Source organism: Belonocnema kinseyi, chromosome 1, assembly GCF_010883055.1.
Source record: "Belonocnema kinseyi isolate 2016_QV_RU_SX_M_011 chromosome 1, B_treatae_v1, whole genome shotgun sequence".
NCBI lineage: Eukaryota > Metazoa > Arthropoda > Insecta > Hymenoptera > Cynipidae > Belonocnema > Belonocnema kinseyi.
In genome coordinates, this window is record NC_046657.1 from 31,626,875 (window position 1) to 31,651,481 (window position 24,607).

Here is a 24,607-nt window from a genome sequence, read left to right on the forward strand (position 1 = left end):
GGTCGAATCGTGCATTTTCGGCTTACATATGAACTCACAGTGGTAATCATGCACTTTCTGTTTTGCGGCTCCCAAACGGTAGGTATGGTGGGGGTAATTTCCCACACGATCTGGCAGCTCTGGGCGACTGGCGGGGGACGATTCCCCTCATGCGGCATCGTTGCGGCGTTTCAGGTCTGTGAGCTCTGTCATCTAGAAATCATCTGGATATGATCTCAAGCATCTTTTATCTTATCTTAAAAACCTGCGGGCTTGTTATATGGCGCCACAGTTGAATATATGCGACCGCTTCTAAAGCATTGAGTTACTAGAGCCTGGTCGAAGTCTGTAAAGGCGTCTGCCGACCCTCGATTTATAGATGGTGCAAACGATTTCACTTGTGTCTGACTTTTTCCGTCAGCCACCTACTCGGAACCTGCCGGTACTAAAGCAGGGAGGTACTTAAAGTAACGCGCGCCTCGCTAAACATAGAAGTGGGTAAGCAGAGGATTCGTTTGTATAGAACGACAAAAGGATTCAATTAGAAAGGAAAATAGGGATTAAAAAAGATAGATCCAATTTTGGATGGCTTAGTAGATAGGGAAGAAGACAGAAGATAGAGATTTAAAAAGATAGGTAAAATTTTGTACTGCATAATGGATAGAAGCGGACAGAGGTGTATAAGCTGTGGATACATTTGGATGGAAAGACTGAGATTCGAGAAGATAGGGCTATCTTATATTTTAGAAAAGATAGAAAAGGATTCAATTAGATAAAAAGATAGGGATTGAAAAAGATATACAAATTTAGATATTTTCTAATAAATGAAAAAAGACAGAGGTGGATAAGCGGAGAATTCGTTTGGATAGAACTATTAGGATTCAGAAATATAGGGCTATCTTATATTTCAGAAAAGATAGTAAAGGATTCAATTAGATAGGAAAATATGGATTATAAGGACAGACAAAATTTTATATTGCCTAATGGATAGAAAAGGATAGCCATGGATGAGCAAATGATTTATTTGGATATAACCATTATGATAGGAATAGGAAGTGGAAAGAAAAGGATATAAGTGGATAAGTGGTTGGTAGACGTGGATAGGAAGATTGGGATCCAAAAGAATAGACGTAATTGTAGATTGAAAGAAAGATTGAAAATAATTGAAGGGATAAACACGGCATAAAGATGGATACATCGTTTCTTTCAATTTCAATCTTAGAGATAGAAAATGATTCAACCGAATAGACTCTATGAATTTACTTGCAGCAGGGAAGGCATGGTAATTAAATGAAATTGTAAAAGATTCAAAGGGAACCCCGTGAAATGGAGAGTAATAAAATACAATACATTTCTTTCAATGAAAATTTAACTATATAATTGATTTTTTTTCAAACTAAATTTTGAACTTTAAAATTGAGCATTTAATTTAAAATTGATCTCTTTTGTTTAAATTAAATTTTTTTTATTTAATATTAAAATCTTTTTTTTATTGGAATATCAACTATTTAATTTTTCGTTAAAAATTCATCTTTTTTGTTTAAAGGTATACTAATTTTTTAAAAAGTAATTTGTTTGGTTGTAGATTTACTACTTCAGTTGAAAAATTATTTCTATGGCTGAGAATTTAACTATTCTTTTTTAAAAACCGCTTTTTTAATTAAAAATTTATTTATTTAAGATCAAATATTACGATTCGATTTTCACTGAAAATGTTATCTTTTTGAGTTGAAAATTCACTTATTTTGTTACGAATTAAACTGTAATGATGAAAATTCAATTTTTTGTATTTGACAATTTCACTATTCCATTTTTGGTTAAAAATTTATTTTTTAAGTTAAACATCTATGAATTTGGTTGAAAATTTAATTTTGCACAGTAGAAAATTTTATTTTTTTAGTTATAACTTCAAATATTTAGTTGGAAATTTATGCATTTTGTAAAAAATTTCTTGTTTGACATTTATTAAATTTAAATTTTCGCAGAACTCGCACCGAACAGATGGCGCACTCTGGTGAGTGGCGAACGCCCTCATGCCCGGAAAATATGCAATGTTGCCAAGTTTTCGTCACTTGATTTTAAAGTTGTTTAAAGTTTAGTCAATGGAAGAAAAGTAATCTAGTAAACATCAATTTGTGTTTTTATTGTAATTAATCATATTTAAAAAGTAATAAAAAGTGCAGTGCGTCTAAAAGTTTAGAAATCAAGAATATTTCTTGAAAAAATACTTCAAGAAATGAAATCTGGTCGGCCTTTTTTCCGTCATCCACCCGTAAGTTTTTACCCATCTAACAAAATAACATTTTCTAATTATATCCTAAGATATTTAAAAATTTATAATTTGTGTTATTTAAAAAAAGAAATGATAACTGAAAAGTATTTAAAAATATTCTTTCCAATGTTTTGAAGAGCGCAACAAATAGAATTCTAACCTCACTTTTTGGAAATTGATTCCACAGAATGTAGCAAAGATATTATATCTTTGACTCTAGAGTCTACAAAACAATGTTTTTTTAAATAAAAATTGTTCGTACTGAAATCTGGAAGGGATTTATGATTATTGACATCAAATCAAATTTTACAATTCGAAATCCAGCCGGCAACACTGGATACCGGCCTTATCGCTTTACTTGTCAGAAAAAGATTTGTCATATCAGTTTTAGGTTACGTTTCAAAAATCGCCTTGTGAATTTCGCTCGAGAATTAATTAGGCAACAAATAAAGATCGCGTTTATGCTTCAAGGAAGCATCGAATTAATTAGGAAATTGTCGAATTCAGTGAAAAAGCCGCCGAAAATGGTGATTCGTCATCACGTCGAAGGTTACGAAGAATTCCTGAAGTTTATGGATAAACTCCAGGGCGATGGGGTTATTCATGTTCTTTTTAGTGGAACTAAATTGCCTGATGGAAATAGCTGGTGTCCTGATTGCGTAGAAGGTAATTTTTAATATAATTCTTACGCATTTCGTGATAGAAAACGCCCTTGATCGTATTACATAACCTCAAAAATATCGTTTTAAAATATAAATTCGATCAGATTTCTGATTATTTCCTTGTCTCTCTTATCTTTCTGGTTCAAATTGATCGCCTTTGATCTAAATTCATATTTTAATTCTTCAGCAATGCCACACATCGAAAAAGGAATCAAAGCTGCTCCGGAAAATTCGCATTTTGTTTATGTCGAAGTTGGAGACAGACCGTTGTAAGTTTTATGTTTTTATTAGCAGATTTTTATTTTTAGGAATAAATCTTATTATTTTTTCTATTTTTTTTTTTTAATTTAGATTTAGCGGCCTTCTATAAACTATTGTTGATAATTTGTGGTGATTTTTCGCGAAAGTGTGGGAATTTTTTTATCGTAGAACAGTTTAGTTTTAAAAATTCATTCTTAACCATGAAAAAATGATTTTTACAATGTGGTTTAATTTTTAACAAAAACTATGAATTTTGAACCAAAAAGTTTATATTCTACCAGATGATTTAATTTTCTACAAAATTGTGGAATTTTCCCTTAGAAAAATAAATTCTAAACTCAAAATATCATGTTTCTAGGAAAAATGAAATAATTACTTTTTTAGTGTAAAAAAATAAATTTTCAACAACAAAAAAATAATTTTTTACAAAAATACTTCAATTTTAAGTCAGAAATATTAATTTTCTACATTTCAAAAAGATCAATTTTTCAGAAAAAATGGAATAGTTACATTTTTTGTTTAAAATTAATAATTTTCAAACAAAAAAATAAATTTTCTACAACATGCTTTAGTTTTCAAGTAAAAATATGAATTTTAAAATAAAATAAAGATAAATTCTCAATTAAAAATATGTTTCTACCAAAAATAAAATAATTGAATTTTTAGATTATAAAAGAAATTAATTTCTATAAAAAGACGTTCATTTTAAGTCTAAAAAATATGAATTTTTTCCGAATTAGTTGACTTTTCATTTAAAAAAAAAATCAATTTTCAATAAAAAATATTAATTTTTAACAAAAAATGGAGTATTGACGTTTTTAGTTCCAAAAAACTAATTTTCAAAAGAAAAATAAATTTCTACAGTAGTATTAAATTAGCAGTAAAAAATATGAATTTTAAGTAAAAATATCATTTTTTACAAAATAGTTGACTTTTCAATGAGAAAAGATGAATTTTCAATTAAAAATAAAAAATTTCATCAAAAAATGGAATAAATAAATTTTTTGTTAAACCTTTTTAATTTTCGAACAAAAACAATGAATTTTCTACGATAAATATGCTTTAGTTTTCAACTAAAAATATGAATTTTAAAATAAAAGAAGGGTAATTTTCAACCAAAATGTTGAATTTTCAAGTCGAAAAATCATATTTTCTGTAAAATAGTTGACTTTTCATTTCAAAACGATCAATTTTCAACTAAAAAACATCAATTTTAAACAAAAGATGAAATTATGACATTCTTAGTTCCAAGAAATTAATTTTCAAAAGAAAAATAATTTTCTACAATAGTATTTAATTAGCAGTAAAAACAATATGAATTTTCAAAGAAAATGGTTGATTTTTTACAAGATAATTAAGTTTTCTATAAAACTGTTCAATTTTAAAGCCAGAAAGGCGAATTTCCAACAAAATAGTCGACCTTTTCTCTAAAAAAGATAAATTCTAAACTGAAAATATCATGTTTCTACGAAAAATAGAATAATTACATTTTAAGTGAAAAAAATAAATTTTCAACAACAAAAAAACTAATTTTCTACAAAAATTCTTCAATTTTAAGTGAGAAATGTTAATTTTTTACAAAGAAGTTGACTTTTCAACGAGAAAATATTAATTTTCGATTAAAAATATCGAGTTGTAAAAAGAAATGGATGAGTTACACTTTTTGTTTTAAAAATCTAATTTTCAACCTAAAAGAAAACTAATTTTTTTACATTTTTAGTTTAAAAACAATTTTTTGAATAGAAAACCCTAATTTTCTACAAAAAGACTTTAATTTTCAGTAAAAAAATTTGAATTTTCTACAAAATAGTTGACTTTTCAACAAGAAAAGTTAAATTTTCAATTAAAAATATGGACTTGTAATAAAAATGGATGACATTTTTAGTTTAAAAAATCTTATTTTCAACCAAAACAAAAAATAATCTTCAATAATATGGTTTAATTTACCAACAAAAAATATGAATTTTTAACCAAAAAGTTTATATTCTACCAGATAATTTAATTATCTAAAATTATCTAATATTTCAACAACAACAAAAAAACTAATTTTCTACAAAAACACTTTAATTTTATGTAAATAATATGAAATTTTTACAAAATATTTGACTTTTCAACGAGAAAAGATCAATTTTTAATTTAAAATATCGATTTGTAAACAAACAAAAATGATTTAGTTACACTTTTAGTGTAGAAAACTTAATTTTCAACCCAAAAGAAAACTATTGTTTAAAATTATTAATTTTCAACAAAAATAAAAAATAAATTCTACAAGATGTTTCATTTTTCAACCAAAACTATGAATTTTCAAACAAAAAGATTAATTTTCAACCAAATAGATCAATTTTTATTAAAAAAATGAAATTTTTAACAAAAAAGGGAATATTTACATTTTTTGTTTGAAATTATTAATTTTCGAACAAGAAAATGAATTTTTTACAAAATGCTTCAGTTTTCAATTAAAAATATCTGTTTTTAATCAAAAATGAATTCTTGTCATTTTTAATTCAAAAAAATTAATTTTCAAAAGAAAAGAAATTTTCTACAATAATTTTTAATCAGCAGTAAAAAATATGAATTTTCAAACGAATTGTCGAATTGTCGAATTTTCCATAAAATAGTCGACTTTTCCCTTAGAAAAGATAAATTATTAATTAGAAATATCACGTTTTTACTCAAAATAAAATAATGACATTTTTAGCATAAAAAAAAAATTATTTTCTACAAAAGAGCTTCAATTTTCGACCAAAAATATAAATTTCGAACCAAAAAGTTTATATTTTACCAGATAATTTAATTTTGTACTAAATTGTTGAATTTGCAAGCCAGAAACTCGGATTTTATACAAAACAGTTGAATTTTTATTTCAAAAGATCAATTTTCAATTTAAAATATCAATTTTTTAACAAAAAATAAAATTATGACATTTTTAGTTACAAAAAATTTATGAATAAAAAACCTAATTTTCTACAGAAAGACAAAACAAAAAAAGGAATTTTCTGAAAAATATTTAACTTTTCAATGAGAGAAGATAAATTTTCAATTAAAAATATCGATGTGTAAAAAAATAGGTTAGTTACACTTTTAGTTTAAAAAATCTAATTTCCAACCCAAAAAAAAGGGATTTTCAATAATATAGTTTAATTTTCAACTAAAAATATGAATTTTTAAACAAAAAGGTTAATTTTCTACCCAAATTGTTGAATTTTTATTTCAAAAAGATTAAGTTTCAATAAAAAAATATCAATTTTTAACAAAAAATGGAATCTTGATGCTTTTAGTTCCAAAAAAATAATTTTCAAAAGAGAAATGAATTTCTACAAAAGTCTTTAATTATCAGTTGAAAATATTAATTTTCAAACAAAAAGGAAGTTCCATATATTATCCCGAAAATTTGTCATTTTTAGTAGAAAAATAATGTTCTTGCTTAAAAATTCATCTTTTTGGTTGACATTTTTTCTTCAATATTACATTCTTAAACTAAAAATTTGACTCTTTTATTATTGATTGTAAATTAATATTGTTTTTAGTAAAAAAATTTGTCTTCTTTCTTTCTTAAAAATTAAACAATTCGATTGAAATTTCATGTGTAATGTTAAAAATTCTTCTTTTTTAGTAAAAAATCAATTTATTGGTTGTGAATTAAACTTCTTTGTTTTGAAAATTTGTTATTATTTAAAAAAATGAATTTTTCAACTAAAAATTTGAGTATCTGCATTTTCATTTTTAATTTATCTTTTTTCTTTCTTAAAAATACAACTGTTCGAATAAAAATTCAACTATATTGTTGAAAATTAGTTTTCTTGTCGGTAGAAAATTAATGTTCTTGCATAAAGTTCATTTTTGTGTTTCGAAATTTTTTTAAATATTACATTTTTAAACTACAAATTTGACCATTTTTTATGTAAATTTATATTTTTTAGTTCAAAATTAAACCATTTGATTGAAATTTCATACATTATTTTAAAAAATTTTCTTTTTTAGTAAAAAAATTAATAATCTTGCTTAAAAATTCATCTTCCTGTTTGGAATTTTTTGTTTAAAGTTACATTTTTAATTATTTTATTCTTATTATTAATTTAATGATATTATCCTTACATTATTATTATTATCTTTTTTTAACTAAAAATTCTTCCTGTTGGTTGACACTTTTTTTCTTAATATTGCATGTTTAAACTAAAAATTATTCTAAACTAAAAATATCACGTTTCTACAAAAAATGGAATAATTACATTTTTAATTTAAAAAAAAATTAATTTTCAACAGAAACAACTAATTTTCTACAAAAAGACATCAATTTTTAGTAAAAAAATATGCATTTTCTAAAAAATTGTTGACTTTTCATCTAGAAAATATAAATTTTTAATTAAAAATATCATGTTTCAACAAAAAATTGAATAATTACATTTTTAATTTTAAAAAAAATTAATTTTCAACAGAAACTTTAATTCTATGTAAAAAAATATGAATTTTTTACAAAATAGTTAACTTTTTATTTCAAAAAGATCAATTTTTAAGAAAAAATGGAGTTACGTTTTTTTCTTTTGTTTAAAATAAATAGTTTCCGAACAAAAAAATGAATTTTTGAAAGAATATCCTTTAGTTTTTAAGCAAAAATATGATTTTTAAAATAAAAGAAGGTTAATTTTCAACGAAAAATATAAACTTTCCACAAGAAAGTTCATTTTCTACAAAATTGTGGAATTTTCAAGACGGAAAGTTGAATTTTCCAAAAAATAGTCGACTTTTCCCCTAGAAAAGATATATTCTAAATTAAAAATATGTACCTACCAAAAATGGAATAATAGCGTTTTTAGATTAGAAAAAAAAATTTATACAAAAAGACGTTAATTTTGTGTAAAAAATATAATTTTTTTACTAAATAGTTGAGTTTTCAATGAGAAAAGATGAATTTTCAATTAAAAATAAAAAACTTCATTAAAAAATGGAATAAATACATTTTTTGTTTAAACTTATTAATTTTCGAACAAAAAAAAAGAATTTTCCACGATAAATATGCTTTAGTTTTCAACTAAAAATATGAATTTTAAAATCAAAGAAGTTTAATTTTCAACCAAAATGTTGAATTTTCAAGTCGGGAAATTATATTTTCTGTAAAATAGTTGACTTTTCATTTTAAAAAGATCAATTTTCAATTAAAAATATCAAGTTTTAACAAAAAAAAATGAAAATATGACATTTTTAGTTCCAAAAAATTATTTTTGTACAAGTCTTTAATTATCAGTAGAAAATATGAATTTTCAAAAAAAAAAAAGGTTTATTTTCTTTCAAATTGTTGAATTTTCATGACCGATTTTCCACTAATTTTCCAAAAAAAGACTTTAATTTTAAGTAAAAAATATGAATTTTTTGTACAATATAATTGACTTTTCAACGAGAAAATTTGAATTTTTAATTAAAAATATCGATTTCTAAAAAAAAAATTTTCAACCAAAAATAGAAATTTTCAACCAGAAAGTTTATATTCTTCCAGATAGTTTAATTTTCTACCAAATTGTTGAATTTTCTACTAAATAAAAAATTTCACGTTTCAACCAAAAACGGAAAAATTACATTTTTAGGGTAAAAAAATAAATTTTAAAGAAAAGAAAAACTAATTTTCTGCAAAAAAACTTTACTTTTATTTAAAAAATAGGATTTTTCTACAAACTGGTTGACTTCAATGAGAAAGTATCAATTTTCAATTTAAAATATCGATATTTAACTAAAAATGAAATTATGGCATTGTTAGTTCCAAAAAGTTAATTTAAAAAAACCTAATTTTCTACATAAAGACTTTCGTTTTAAGAAAAAAGTATGTATTTTCTACAAAATAGTTGAGCTTTTATTTCAAAATGATCAATTTTCAATTAAAAGTATCAATTTTTAACAAAAAATGAAATTATGAAGAACAAAAAAAAAAGAATTTTCTACAATAAATATACCTTAGTTTTTACCAAAAAATATGAATTTTAAAATTAAACAGGGTTAATTTTCAACCAAATTGTTAAATTTTCAAGCCGGGAAGTCGAATTTTCTGTAAAATAGTTTAATTTTTATTTAACAAAAAATAGAATTATAACATTTTTAGTTCCAAAAAATTTGTTTTCGTAAGAAAATTAATTTTCTACTGTAGTATTTAATCAGCAGTAAAAAATATGAATTTTAAAACAAAATGGTTAATTTTCTACCAGATAATGAAGTTTTCTACCAATTTATTGAATTTTCAAGCCGAAAAAATGAATTTTCCACAAAATAGTCGACTTTTCCCCTAGAAAAGATCAATTTTAAATTCAAAATATCACGTTTTAACCAAAAAATGAATAATTACATTTTTTTAACAAAATTAATTGTCAACAGAAACAACTAATTTTCTATAAATAAATTTTTATTTTATGTAAAAAACATAAATTTTCTACAAAATAGTTGACTTTTAAGGAGAACAGATCAATTGACGAATCCAAATATCGATTTGTAAAAAACAAAATGGATTAGTTACAATTTTAGTTTAAGTAACCTAATTTTCAACCCAAAAAAATTAATTTTATAACAAAAATATGAATTTTTAACCAAAGAGTTTATATGCTACGAGATAGTTTAATTTTCTACAAAATTGTTGAATTTTCAAGCCAAAAAGTCGAATTTTCTGCAAAATAGTTAACTTTTCAAATAGAAAAGATAAATTTTTTAACAAAAAATAAAATTATGACATTTTTAGTTTAAAAACACATCATTTTCAAGAAAAAAAACTAATTTTTTACAACAAGACTTTAATTTAAAGTTGAAAATATGAATTTGCTGAAAAATAGTTGACTTTTTCCAACCAAAAATATGAATTTTCAAGACAAAGAAGTTTAATTTTCAACCCAATTATTGAATTTTTAATCAATTTTATAAACGTTTAATAAGAAAGTTGTTTTTCTACAAAATAGTGTAATTTTTAAACCAGAAAGTTGGATTTTCTGAAAAATAGTTGACTTTTGAATTAGAAAAGATCAATTTTTAATTAAAAATGAAATCGTGACACTTTTAGTTTATAAAATTAAATTTTCAACCATAATTTAAAAGAAATTCTACAATATGTTTGATTTTTCAACCAAAACTATGAATTCTCAAACGAAATGGTTAATTTTTTACCTGATAATAAAGTTTTCTACCAATTTGTTGAATTTTCAAGCCGGAAAATCGAATTTTCCACAAAATAGTCGACTTTTCCTCTAGACAAGATCAATTTTAAATTAAAAATATCATGTTTTAACAAAAAATTGAATAATTACATTTTTAGTTTTAAAAAAATGAATTTTCAACTGAAACAACTAATTTTCTACAAAAAGATATCAATTTTTAGTAAAAAAATATGCATTTTCTAAAAAATTGTTGACTTTTCATCTAGAAAATATCAATTTTTAATTAAAAATATCATGTTTCAACAAAAATTTGAATAATTACATTTTTAATTTAAAAAAAATTAATTTTCAACAGAAATAACTAATTTTCTACAAAAAGACATCAATTTTTAGTAAAAAAATATGCATTTTCTAAAAAATTGTTGACTTTTCATCTAGAAAATATAAATTTTTAATTAAAAATATCATGTTTCAACAAAAAATTGAATAATTACATTTTTAATTTAAAAAAAAAATTAATTTTCAACAGAAACAACTAATTTTCTACAAAAAGACATCAATTTTTATTAAAAAAATATGCATTTTCTAAAAAATAGTTGACTTTTTAACTAGAAAATATCAATTTTTAATTAAAAATCTCGATTTTTAAACAGCTAAATTAATCATTTACACTTAGTTTTGAAAACCTAATTTTCGACAAGAACAAAAATATGAATTTTCAACAAAAAGTTATATTTTTTATTATTTTGTTGAAACTTCGCCAATTTTGTTAAAAAATAATTCTTTTGTAGCTGAAAATTAATTTATTTTGTTAAAAAATTGTCCTTTTTGGTGAAAAATATATATATTTTTGGATTGAATATTCATCATTTTAGCCAAAAAGTAAATTGATTTTTGATTGGAAATTAATTTTTGTAACAGAAAATTTAACTATTCTACGTTCGCTTGAAAATGTATATATTTTTTTAATCGGATATTTTATTAATTGGCCATTTTCTTCCGGCAATTTAGCTGTTTTTTAAAGAAATGTTATCTTCTGGGTTCCAAATTCATTTTTTCGGTTAAAAAAATAAATTATTCCGTTAAAAATTTATTTTATTAATTTTTTTGTTTTTTGAAAATTGTACTATTTTGTTAAATATTTGTCTTCTTTAGTCAAAAAAATAATTTTTCTAATTTAAGATTCATCATTTCAGTTAAAAATTTATTTCTTAGGTTGAAAATTAAACAATTATGATTTTAAAAAATTCTTAATTTTTTTATCTGTGAAAAATTCAATTATTTTGGTAAAAAATTCATATTTTTGCGTTGAAGATTCAACTTTTTTAAAAAATTAATTTCTCTCGTTAAATATTTATTGTTAGAGTTAAAAATTTATTTCTTTGGTTAACTATTTTTTAAAAGTTTATTTTATTTTATTTAAACAATTGATTTTCCACAGTGAAAATATAAATGTTGTATTTTTTCTTGAAAATTTATCTTTTTAGACGAAAATTTAGTTATGTGGTTGCCCAATTTTTTTAGGGTGAAAAGTTCAATTATTTTTGTAAAAAAAATTTATATTTATGAGTTGAAGATTCATCATTTTAGTTGAAAATTGAACGATTTTATTGACTTTTTTTTTCTTCTTTTGCATGAAAATTGATAATTAAAATATTTTTTATTGAAAATTTAATTGGTCGATGCTAAATATTTAAATAAAATATTAAAATTTTTCACTAAAATAAATGAATTTTCAACTAAAAACCATAAATTTTCAAGAAAAAGTAGAATAGTTCAATTTTTTGTTACAAACATTAATTTTCAACCAAAAAACAATTTATTTTTTAAATAAAATGATGACTTTAACAAAATTGGTGAAGTTTCAACAAAATAATACAAAATAAAACTTTGAGTTGAAAATTCATATTTTTGTTAGCAATTGAGGTTTTTAATTCAAAAATTGACCTTCTTAAATTGAAAAGTCAACAATTTTGTAGAAAATTCGACTTTCCGACTTAAAAATTTAACAGTTTGATAGGCAATTTAATTATTTGGTAATAAATGAAACAATTTTGTATAAAATTAAATTTGTTGTTGAAAATTCATATAGTTGGATCAAAATTTAACTTTTTGGTTAACAATTAACTTTTTTGTTTTAAAATTCATAGTTTTGGTTAAAAAATCAAACACCTTGTAGATTTTTTTTTGAACTAAGTTTTTTAAACTAAAAATGTCATGATTCCATTTTTGTTTAAGGTTTGATCTTTTCTAGTTGAAAATTCAACAATTTGGTAGAAAATGAACTTTTTTGTTGAAATTTTATAAATTTCGTTGAAAATTAAACTTCTCTTATTTGTAAATTTATATTTTTGGTTTGAAACTAAACCATATTCTTGAAAATTCATTTTTTCTGATTAAGAATTTCTCTTGTTAATAATTTATATTTTTGTTTGGTAATTGAACAATTTGGTTGAAAATTAACCTTCCTTTATTTGAAATTTTATATATTTGGTTGAAAATTAATATTTTTTGGTTGAAAATTAATTTTTTTCGGTTGAAAATTAGGTTTGTTAAACTAAAAGTGTAATTAATACCTTTTTTTATAAATCGATATTTTTAATTGAAAATTGATCTTTTCTAATTGTAAACTGAAATATTTTGTAGAAAATTTATATTTTTAAATAAAAATTAAAGGCTTTTTGTAGATTTTTTTTTTCGTTAAAAATGTATTTTTTTCTAATCTAAAAACGTAATTATTCCATTTTTGCTTGAAACATGATATTTTTAATTGAAAATTGATCTTTTTGAAATTAAAATTCAACTATTTTGTAGAAAATTCGACTTTCTGGCTTGCAAATTCAATAATTTGGTTAAAAATTAATCCTGTTTTATTTTAAAATTCATATTTTTTGGTGAAAACTAAAGTATATTTATTGTAGAAAATCCATTTTTTTTGTTCGAAAATTAATAATTTCAAACACAAAATGAAACTATTCCATTTTTTGTCAAAAAATTTCATTTTTTTAAAATAAAAATTGATCTTTTCTACTTGAAAAATCAATTTTTTCAGAAAATTCTTATCTTTTACTTAAAATTGAATTTTTTTTTTGTAGAAAATTAGTTCTTTTTTCTATTGAAAATTAATTTTTTTTAAAAACTTAAAATGTAATTATTCCATTTTTGGTTGAAACATGATATTTTAAATTTAGAATAATATTGAAAATTTAACAGTTTCATAGGAAATTAAATAATCTGGTAAAAAAATTCAACAATTTTTTATACAATTAAATTTTTTGTTGAAAATTTATATTGTTTATTCAAAATTAAACTATTTGTTTGAAAATTAATCTTTTTGTTTGAAAATTGATAGTTTTGGTTGAAAAATGAAACATCTTGTAGAATTTATTTTTTATTTTTGTTGAAAATTAAGTTTTTTAAACTAAAAGAGTCACGATTCCATTTTTGGTTAAACCTTTATTTTTTCTAGTTTAAAAGTCAACTATTTTGTCGTAAATTCAACTTTCTGGCTTAAAAATTACACTAATTTGTAGATGATTAACTTTTTTGTTGACAGTTTATATTATTGGTTGAAAATTTAACAATTGGGTTGTAAATTAACCTTCTTTTATTTTAAAATTTATATTTTTGGTGGAAAACTAAAACATATTGTAGAAAATTAATTTTTTTGAAAATTAATAATTTTAAACAGAAATGTAACTTCCATTTATTCTTAAAAATCTATATTTTTTACTTAAAATTTTTGACTTAAAAATTCAAGAGTTTGGTAGAAAACTTAATTATCTTGTAGAAAATTAACCATTGATTTTTAAGTCATATTTTTTACTGTTAATTAAAGACTTTTGGATAAAATCAGTTTTCTTTTGAAAACTAATTTTTTGGAACTAAAAATGTAATAATTTCAATTTTTTGTTAAAAATTTATATTTTTAATTGAAAATCGATCTTTTTGAAATGAAGTCAATTATTTTGCAGAAAGTCCGACTTTATCGCTTTCAAATTCAACAATTTGTTAGAAACAAAAAATTAGTTTTCTTTTGGGTTGAAAATTAGATTTTTAAAACAAAAAGTGTAACTCATCCATTTCTTTTTACAACTCGATATTTTTAATCGAAAATTAATATTTTCTCGTTGAAAAGTCAACTTCTTTGTAAAAAATTAACATTTCTCACTTAAAATTGAAGAATTTTTGTAGAAAATTAGTTTTTTTGTTGTTGAAAATTTATTTTTTTCACTTAAAATGTAATTATTCTATTTTTCGTAGAAACATGATATTTTTAGTTTAGAATTGATCTTTTTCAGAGAAAAGGTCGACTATTTTGTTGGAAATTCGCCTTTCTGGCTTTAAAATTGAACAGTTTTATAGAAAACTTAACTATTTTGTAAAAAATCAACCATTTTCTTTGAAAATTCATATTTTTTTTACTGCTAATTAAATACTATTGTAGACAATTTTTTTCTTTTGAAAATTAACTTTTTAGAACTAAGAATGTCATAATTTCATTTTCTGTTTAAAATTGATATTTTTTAGTTAAAAATTGATCTTTTTGAAATAAAAACTCAACTATTTTACAGAAAATCTGATTTTTCGACTTGAAAATTCAACATTTTGGTTGAAAATCAGCCTTCTTTTATTTTAAAATTCATATTTTTAATTGAAAACTAAAGCATATTTATCATAGAAAATTCATTTTTTTGTTCGAAAATTAATAAGTTTTAACGAAAAATCTATTTATTCAATTTTTTTATTAAATTTTTTATTTTTAATTGAAAATTCATCTTTTCTCGTTGAAAAGTCAACTATTTTGGAAAAAAATAATATTTTTATTTAAAATTAACGTTTGAAAATTTTTTTTTTTTACTGCTAATTAAATACTATTGTAGAAAATTATTATTTTTTTGAAAATTAGTTTTTTGGAACTAAAAGCGTCAAGATTCCATTTTTTGTTAAAAATTGATATTTTTTTAAATTGAAAATTGATTTTTTTAGAGTGAAAAGTCAACTATTTTGGACAAAATTCATATTTTTTAGACTTAAAATCAACGTCTTTTTATAGACATTAATTTTTTTTATAATCTAAAAATTTAATTGTTCTATTTTTGGTAGAAACATATTTTTAATTTAGAATTTATCTGTATTTTATTTTAAAATTCATATTTTTGCTTGAAAACTAAAGCATATTTATCGTGGAAAATTCTTTTTTTTTAAAGTAATAAGTTTAAGCAAAAAATGTATTTATTCCATTTTTGGATGAAGTTTTTTTATTTTTAATTGAAAATTCAACTATTTTGTAAAAAAATAATATTTTTTGCACAAAATTAACGTCTTTTTGTATAAAATTTTTTTTTCTAATCTAAAAACGCAATTATTCCATTTTTGGTAGGTACATATTTTTAATTTAGTATTTATCTTTTCTTGGGGAAAAATCGACTATTTTTTGGAAAATTCAACTTTCCGTCTTGAAAATTCCACAATTTTGTAGAAAATGAACTTTCTTTTGTAAAAGTTTATATTTTTCGTTGAAAATTAACCTTCTTTTATTTTAAAAATCATATTTTTGCTTAAAAACTAAAGCATATTCTTTCAAAAATTCATTTTTTTTGTTCGAAAATTATTTATTTTAAACAAAAAAAAACGTAACTCCATTTTTTCTTAAAAATTGATCTTTTTGAAATAAAAAGTTAACGATTTTGTAGAAAATTCATATTTTTCACATAAAATTAAAGTCTTTTTGTAGAAAATTAGTTGCTTTTTTCTTTGTTAAAAATTCATTTTTTTACACTAAAAATGTACTAAAAATGCTTGAAAATTGAACAATTTGATAGAAAATTAACCATTTTCTTTGAAAACTCACATTTTTTTACTACTTGTTAAAGACTATTGTAGAAAACTATTTTTCTTTTGAAAATTAATTTTTTGCAACTAAAAATGTCATAATTTCATTTTTTGTTAAAAATTAATATTTTAAATTGAAAATTGATGTTTTTAAAATGAAAATTTAACTATTTTGTAGTAAATCCGTCTTTCTGGCTTGCAAATTCAACAATTTGGTAGAAAATTAACCTTTTTTTTTTAAATTCATATTTTTGTTTAAAAATTAAACCATATTGTTGAAAATTAATTTTTTTGTTTGTTGAAAAGTCAACTATTTTCTAGAAAATCCATATTCTTTACTTAAATCTAAGGAAAAAGTCGACTATTTTTTGGAAAATTTTTCTTTCTGAGTTGAGAGTTTAACAGTTTAGTAGAAAATTTAATAATTTGGTAGAAAATGAACCATTTTGTTTAAAAATTTTATTTTTGGTTGAAAATTAAACCACATTGTTGAAAATTCTGTTTTTCTTTTTTTGTTTAAGAATGTGTGTTTTTAACTAAAAATGTAACTACAAATTCCATTTAAATTAATTATTAGTTAATAGAATATACGCATTGATAAATAAGAATAAGTATTATTTTACATACATTAATAGTTTTAATTATTGATTATTTTAGCTTTATTATCCACTCTAGACTGGTCTCCCCTAATCATTAAAAAAAATTGAAATATAGACAAAAATATGAGGAATTTTTGTTTTTTTTTTCAGTTGGAAAGATCAAAAATGTCCTTTTCGGACAGATTCAAGAACGAAATTGAACGTTCTGCCCACTTTGTCAAAATGGGGAACTCAAAAACGTCTGGAAGGCGATGATTGTTTAAAAGATGAACTTGTAGAAATGTTGGTAACTGACGAAGACGATTAGGTATAATTAAAAAAAAACAACCTTTTTAACATTTTTTTCTGCAATAAGAAAAAGGGCGGAAAGTTTTTTTTTAAACTGTTCTTTATTGTAAATTGTATTTCATAATAAATAATTAAATATACCCAAAATTCTCCCGCGTCTAAAATTATTTACAGTTATCAGTATGTTACAATTTTTTGTTTACATTTCACCATTATACAAGAAAAAGTAAGAATAATAAATGAATAATAAATGAATAGCAAAATAAAAGGGATTGGATTTATAGAAAATTAAAATGTACAAAAGGTAATAATATTTTTTCGAAAATTCACATGTTTTTTTTTTAACGAGCCTTTATTTATGACATACTTACTTCTTCTAAAACGTTCGTTGGAGGCAAAATTCGAACAGAATAGTGAATTTTTTTATTCCTTAAAAGACTATAGGTGTTGTCAAAAATGACCGAATCTGAAAAAAAAATAAAATTGTTAGTATTGGACTTCAATTCTTAATTTACCCATAAAAAAATATTTATAATTTTTTTTTTATTTTATAAATTAATTTTAAGCAACAAAATATTTAAAATCGTTTTCCAAGTTCTTGAAAGTTTCTTTTGGCAATTCTAAAAATTATCTAACATTTTAATCCTTTAAATAATTCCTTGGAATTTAAAAAAATTGCCTCACATCTTTGATATTTGTTAAAATTTTCAGAAATCCTTTCAAATCTCTTAATAAAATTATCAAATTATAAAATTCCCGATTTGGAAAATTCCCAAATAATAATATTTTTTAGCCCGTTTAAATTCAGGAGTTTTCAATTTTATTAAAATTAGAAAATTTCAAGTATAAACCAAATCGGGAATTTTATAATTAGTTTATTTTCTTTCAAGATTTTTATCATTCGAAAAATTGTCCAAGTCGGGAATATTATAAACTGCCGGGAAATTAATGATTCGAGAATTTTTAATTCGATAAGTTTATTATTTGAGTATTTTATTCTAGAATTTAATATTCGGGAATTTGCCAATTATGAAATTTTCTGATTTGTAAATTTTATTATTCGAGAATTTTCCGATTCAGGAGTCTTATAATTCGGGAATTTTATTCTTTTAGAATTTTATAATTTTTGAATTCTATTATTCTAGAATTTTATTATTCGGAAATTCTAATATTCTAGAATTTTACTATTCGGGAATTTTCAAATTACCTAATATTGTAAACTGTCGGAAATTTTTATATTTTAAATTTTTTCAATTCGGTAATCTTATTATTCAGGAATTCTATTATTCTAGAGTTTAGTTTTTCGGGAATTCCATTATTCCCGAATTTTATGATTTGGAAATTTTATTATTCTAGAATTTTGCCGATTCGACAATTTTATTATTTGGGTATTCTATTATTCTAGAATTTTATTATTCGGGAATTTTCAAATTAAGGAATATTATAAACTGTCGAGAATTTTATTATTCGGGAATTTAATAATTCGACAATTTTATTATTGTAGGATTTTATTATTCGGGAATTCCATTAGAATTTTTCCAATTCTCGAATTTTATTATTTGGATATTCTATTATTCTAGAATTTTATTATTCGAGAATTTTTCAATTCGCGAGTCTTATAATTCGGGAATTTTATTCTTCTAGAATTTCATTATTTTTGAATTCTATTATTCTAGAATTTTATTATTCGGAAATTCTAATATTCTAGAATTTTACTATTCGGGAATTTTCAAATTCCCTAATATTGTAAACTGTCGGGAATTTTTATATCTCAGATTTTTTCAATTCTGGAATCTTTATTATTCAGGAATTCTATTATTCTAGAGTTTAGTTTTTCGGGAATTCCATTATTCCAGAATTTTATGATTTGGAAATTTTATTATTCTAGAATTTTGCCGATTCGACAATTTTATTATTTGGGTATTCTATTATTCTAGAATTTTATTATTCGGGAATTTAATAATTCGACATTTTTATTATTCTAGGATTTTATTATTCGGGAATTCCATTAGAATTTTGCCAATTCTGGAATTTTATTATTTGGATATTCTATTATTCTAGAATTTTATTATTCGAGAATTTTCCAATTTGGACATTTCATTATTTGCGAATTCCATTATTCTGTAATTTTATTATACTAGAGTTTAATTTTTCGAGAATTCCATTATTCTAGAATTTTGTTACTTGGGTATTATATTATTCTAGAATATTATTATTCGGGAATTTTAAAATTCGCAAATATTATAAACCGTCGAGAAACTTATTATTCCAGAATTTTATTATTCAGGAATTCTATTATTCTAGAATTTTGCCACTTTTATTATTCTAAAATTTTATGACTCGGGAATTCTATTAGAATTTTGACAATTCTGGAATTTTATTATTTGGGTATTCTATTATTCTCGAATTTTATTATTCGAGAATTTTCCAATTTGGGCATTACGTTATTCGCGAATTCTATTATTCTGTACTTTTATTATATTAGAGTTTATTTTGTCGAGAATTCTATCATTCTAGAATTTTATTATTCGAGAATTTTATTGTTCAGGTATTCTATTATTCTAGAATTTCGTCACTTCGAGAATTTTATAATTCGACAATTTTATTATTCTAGAATTTTATTATTCGGGAATTCTATTAAAATTTTATTATTCGTTCTTGTTACATAAATTTAAAGTCTTTTTGTAGAAAATTAGTTTTTTTCCTTTGTTAAAAATTGATTCTTTTCGTAGAAATGTGATATTTTTAGTTTGGAATTTATCTTTTTTTAGAAAAAAGGTCGACTATTTTGTGGAAAATTCGACTTTCTAGCTTGAAAATTGAACAGTTTAATAGAAAACTTAATTTTCTTGTAAAAGTTCAATCATTTTGTTTGAAAATTCACATTCTATTAAAATGTTGCCAATTCTGGAATTTTATTATTTATGTATTCTATTAATCTAGAATTTTCCAATTAGGGCATTTCATTATTTGGGAATTCTATTAGAATTTTGCCAATTCTGGAATCTTATTATTTGGGTATTCTATTATTCTAGAATTTTCCAATTTGGGCATTTCATTATTCGCGAATTCTATTGTCCTGAAATTTTATTATTCAGGAATTCCATCAGAATTTTGCCAATTCTAGAATTTTGTTATTTGGGTATTTTATTTTTCTGGATTTTTATTATTCGGGAATTCTATTATTCTAGAATTTTCAAATTTCGGCTTTTCATTATTCGCGAATTCTATTATTCTGTAACTTTATTATTCTAGAGTTTGATTTTTCGATAATTCTATTAATCTAGAATTTTGTTATTCTAGAATTTTGGCGAATTGATAATTTTATTATTTGGCTATCCTATTATTCGAGAATTTTATTATTCTAGAATTTTTCATTCGGAATTTCTAATATTCTAGAATTTTATTATTTGAGTATTCTATTATTCTAGAATTTTCCAATTTGGGCATTTCATTATTCGCGAATTCTATTGTTCTGAAATTTTATTATTCGGGAATTCCATTAGAATTTTGTTATTTGGGTATACTATTATGATGGAATTTTATTATTCAGGAATTCTATTATGCTAGAATTTTATTATTCGAGAATTTTCCAATATGGATTCTAGAATTTTGGCGAATTGACAATTTTATTATTTGGGTATCCTATTATTCCAGAATTTTATTATTTTAGAATTTTATCATTCGGAATTTCTATTATTCTAGAATTTTATGATTCAGAATTTCTATTATTCTAGAATTTTATTATTCGAGAATTCTATTATTCTAGAATTTTATTAGTAGGAAATTTTAATATTCGAGAATTGTTCAATTCGGGAATTTCATAATTCGGGCATTCTATTATTCTAGAATTTTAATTTCGGGATATTTTGCTGAAAAATGTATCTTCTTTGGTAGAAATTTAATTTTCTTGACTTGAAAATGATCTGTTTAGTTAAAAATTTAATTCTTCCGTTGCAAATTTATTTTATATGATTGGAAATTTAATTTTTCAACTGAAAATGTAACTGCTATTTTTGGTTGAAGATTCATTATAATTATACATTCATTTTTGGTTGTTGAAACTTTAAATATTTTATCAAAAATGATTTTTGTTTTAATCTTTTGAACTGAAAATGTAACTATTGCATTTTCGCTTGGAAATTGATATTTTTTTAAATTGAAAATTGATTTATTTGGTTGAAAACTCGTATTTATATTAGTAAAAAATTTAATTATTTTAGTAGTAAATTCATATTTTTCAGTTGAAAATTCAAATTATCTGTTAAACATTTTTTTTTGAAAATTTAACTATTTTCTAGATTTTTTTATACTTGAAAATTAATTTTTTGAACGAAAAAATGTAACTATTTAGTTTTTGCTTGAAATTTATTTTTTAGTTGAAAATTTATTCACTTTGTTAAAAACTCCTACTTTTCGAGTAAAAAATTAAATTTTTAGTCGAAAATTCATATTTATAGGTTGAAAATTCAACTGTTTTGTTAAAAATTAATTTATTTGTTTGAATATTTAATGATTTTGTTTAAAATTTAATTTTATTTGGTTGAAAATTTCTTTTGTTACTGATAATGTAACTTCTAACTATTTTGTTAAAAACTTGTCTTTCTTGGTTGGAAAATATAATTATTTTTGTAGAAAATTCCTATTTTTTAGTTAAAAATGTATTTTTTGTTGTTGAAAATTTAACGATTTTGTTAAGAATTCATTTCTTTTTAGTTATAAAATTAATTCATAATTTTAATTGAAAAAATATTTATTTATTTTATTTTAATTGTACTACTTTCTTGATTTTTTTACTTGAAAAATAAGTTTTTAACCAAGAAATGTAACTTCAGTTTTTGCTTAAATTTTTAAAAATTTCGTTTTGTTAAAAATTAGTCCATTTTGTTGGAAAATTCAATTATTATAGTAGAAATTTCATCTTTTTAGGATGAAAAATCAATTATTCTGAAAAAAATTAATTTTATGTTGTTGAAAATTTGATTGAAAATTCATTTTGTTTCTAAAACTTAACCAACGTATTTTTGGTTCAAAATTCTTTTTTTATTGATAATTATATTTTTTATTGAAAATTGATTTATTTTTTGTTTAAAATTAATTTAAATGGTTGAAAATCATCTTTTTTGGTGGCAAATTCAGTCCCTTTAGTAGAAAATTCATATTTTTAGGTTAAAAATTCACCTTTTCGTGGTCAAGTTTTTTTTTTAATTCATAATTTTAGTTGAAAAATTATTTTATTTTTATTAATTGTACTATTTTCTTGATTTTTTTTACTTGAAAATTAATTTTTTAACTAAGGAATATAACTTTTCAGTTCCTGCTTTAATTTTTTTCAATTTATTTTGTTACAAAATCGTCCTTCTTGGGTGTAAAATTAAATTATTTTAGAAGAAAATTCGTATTTTTAGGGTGAAAATGCAATTATTTTGTTAACAATTAATTTTTGTTGTAGAAGATTCGCCATTATAGTTAATGATTCATTTTTCGTTTAAATATTCAACGTTTTTTTTTTATTAATTTTTATTCGATTGAAATTTTATTTTGTTACTGAAAATGTAACTATTCTATTTTTGGTTGAAAATTCGTAATTTTTTTTTTTTTAATTGAACTATTTTTTTTTAAATTTGTCTTTTTTGAATAAAACTCCATTTTTTACTTGAAGATTCATAATTTAAGTTAAAAATTTATTTCTTTGATTGAAAAGTTAATTATTTTGTGAAAATCTTGTCTTTTTCAAGGGACAAATATAATTATTTTAGTAGAATATTAATATATTTGGGTTAAAAATTCAACTTTTTGTAGTAAAACCTTCCTTTTTTTAAATTCATAATTTTAGTTAAGAAATTATTTCTTTTTTTTTAAATTTAACTATTTTATTGATTTTTTTTACTTGAAAATGAATTTTTTAACTAAGAAATGTAACTATTCAGTTTTTGCTTGCATTTTTTGTTCTTGAAATTTTTTTTAAACGCGTCCTTATTGGGTTGAAATTTCAATCATTTTGTTAGAAAATCCATATTTTTAGGTTGAAAATTCAACTATTTTGTAAAAAAAATTTTTTTTTTATGAATCCATCATTATAGTTGAAAATTTATTTTTTGAAATATTCAAAGATTTTGTTTAAAATTCATTTTTATTGGATTGACATTTTGTTTTGTTACTGAAAATGTAACCATGCTATTTTTGTTAAAAATTCATATTTTTAAAAATTGAAAATTGGTCTTTTTTGGTTAAAAATTAATTTTTTCAGTTGAAGATTCATAATTTAAGTTAAAAGTTTATTCATTATCTTTTTTGGTCAAACCTTTTTTTTGAAAATACATAATTTTATTTAAAAAATCATATTTTTAGGGTGAAAATGCAATTATTTATTAACAATTAATTTTTGTTGTCGAAGATTCATCAATATGGTTAAAAATTCATTTTTGTTTAAATATTCAACGTTTTTTTTTTAATTAATTTTTATTCAATTGGAATTTTATTTTGTTACTGAAAATGTAACTATTCTGTTTTTGGTTAAAAATTCGTAATTTTTTTTTTTAATTGAACTATTTTGTTAAAAATTTGTCTTTTTTGGTTAAAAATCCATTTTTTTTTAGTTGAAGATTCATAATTTAAGTTAAAAATTTATTTCTTCGATTGAAAAGTGAATTATTTTGTTATACTCTTGTCTTTTTCGAGTGACAAATATCATTATTTTAGTAAAAAATAATATATTTCGGTTAAAAATTCAACTTTTTGTTCAAAATTTATTTGTTTCTTGAAAAATTAACGCTTTTGTTGATGACTCATTTTGTTTTAGTTATAAAATTAATATTTGAAATTGAAAATTCAACTATTCCATTTTAATTTCCTTGAGAATTTATTTATTTTGTTATCATTTTATTAAAAACATGGATAACTGCAGTTAAAAATTAATTTATGAGGTTGAAAAATCATCTTTTTGGGTGAAAAATTTAGTTATTTTAGTAGAAAATTCATATTTTTAGGTTGAAAACTCACCTTTTTGTGGTGAAACCTTTTTTTTTTGAAAATGCATAATTTTTAATAAAAATTTATTTACTTTTTTCTAATTTAATTATTTTCTTGATTTCTTACTTGAAAAATTAATTTGTTAACTAAGAAATGTAACTATTCAGTTTTTGCCTACATTTTTTGTTGTTGAAAATGTATTTTTTTTAAAACGCGTCCTTTTTGAGTGGAAAATTTAATCATTTTAGTAGAATATCAATATTTTTAGGTTGAAAATTCAACTATTTTGTTAAAAATTAATTTTTTTGTTAGAGATTTATCATTATAGTTAAAAATTCATTTTTCGTTTTAATGTTCAACGATTTGGTTGAAAATTAATTTTTATTTGATTGAAATTTTATTTTGTTACTGAAAATGTAACTATTCTATTTTTGGTTAAAAATTAATTTTTTTAGTTGAAGATTCATAGTATAAGTTAAAAGTTTATTTATCCTTTTTTGTGGCCGACCTTTTTTTTTTTTGAAAACACAAAATTTTAGTTTATAAATTATTTCTTTTTTTTTGAAATTTAACTATTTTCTTGATTTTTTTTAGGAAAATTAATTTTCTAAATAA

General features: G+C 21.4%; 4 protein-coding genes across 6 annotated transcripts in view; 2 read left to right on the forward strand and 2 right to left on the reverse strand.

The window, feature by feature from the left end:
- Positions 1-3,172, reverse strand: part of LOC117182206 — a 14,216-nt gene extending 11,044 nt beyond the window's left edge. The window contains exon 1 of the mRNA XM_033375308.1: positions 2,941-3,172. Within this exon, the coding sequence (XP_033231199.1) occupies positions 2,941-2,944 (4 nt within the window). The 5' untranslated portion in view covers positions 2,945-3,172. The remainder of the gene's footprint in view (positions 1-2,940) is intronic.
- LOC117182012 (thioredoxin domain-containing protein 17-like) lies at positions 2,130-17,167 on the forward strand. 3 transcript variants are annotated; one of them, XM_033375125.1, is made up of 4 exons: positions 2,130-2,251; positions 2,637-2,917; positions 3,101-3,182; positions 16,883-17,165. In XM_033375125.1, exons 2-4 carry the CDS (start codon positions 2,713-2,715, stop codon positions 17,037-17,039), a joined length of 444 nt encoding a protein of 147 aa, XP_033231016.1. In that variant the 5' UTR covers positions 2,130-2,251; positions 2,637-2,712; the 3' UTR covers positions 17,040-17,165. The 3 variants fall into 3 exon arrangements, with proteins under 3 accessions (XP_033231016.1, XP_033231089.1, XP_033230953.1); XM_033375198.1 differs by having other exon boundaries at positions 2,144-2,251; positions 2,759-2,917; positions 16,883-17,167; XM_033375062.1 differs by lacking the exon at positions 2,130-2,251 and having other exon boundaries at positions 2,596-2,917.
- LOC117181769 (calcium release-activated calcium channel protein 1) overlaps positions 2,168-24,607 on the forward strand; it is a 133,870-nt gene continuing 111,430 nt past the window's right edge. The window contains exon 1 of the mRNA XM_033374915.1: positions 2,168-2,251. The gene's annotated coding sequence lies outside the window, so the exon portion shown is untranslated. The remainder of the gene's footprint in view (positions 2,252-24,607) is intronic.
- Positions 17,354-24,607, reverse strand: part of LOC117181696 (SEC14-like protein 2) — a 45,610-nt gene continuing 38,356 nt past the window's right edge. The window contains exon 11 of the mRNA XM_033374660.1: positions 17,354-17,486. Coding sequence (XP_033230551.1) covers positions 17,377-17,486 — 110 coding nt within the window. The 3' untranslated portion in view covers positions 17,354-17,376. The remainder of the gene's footprint in view (positions 17,487-24,607) is intronic.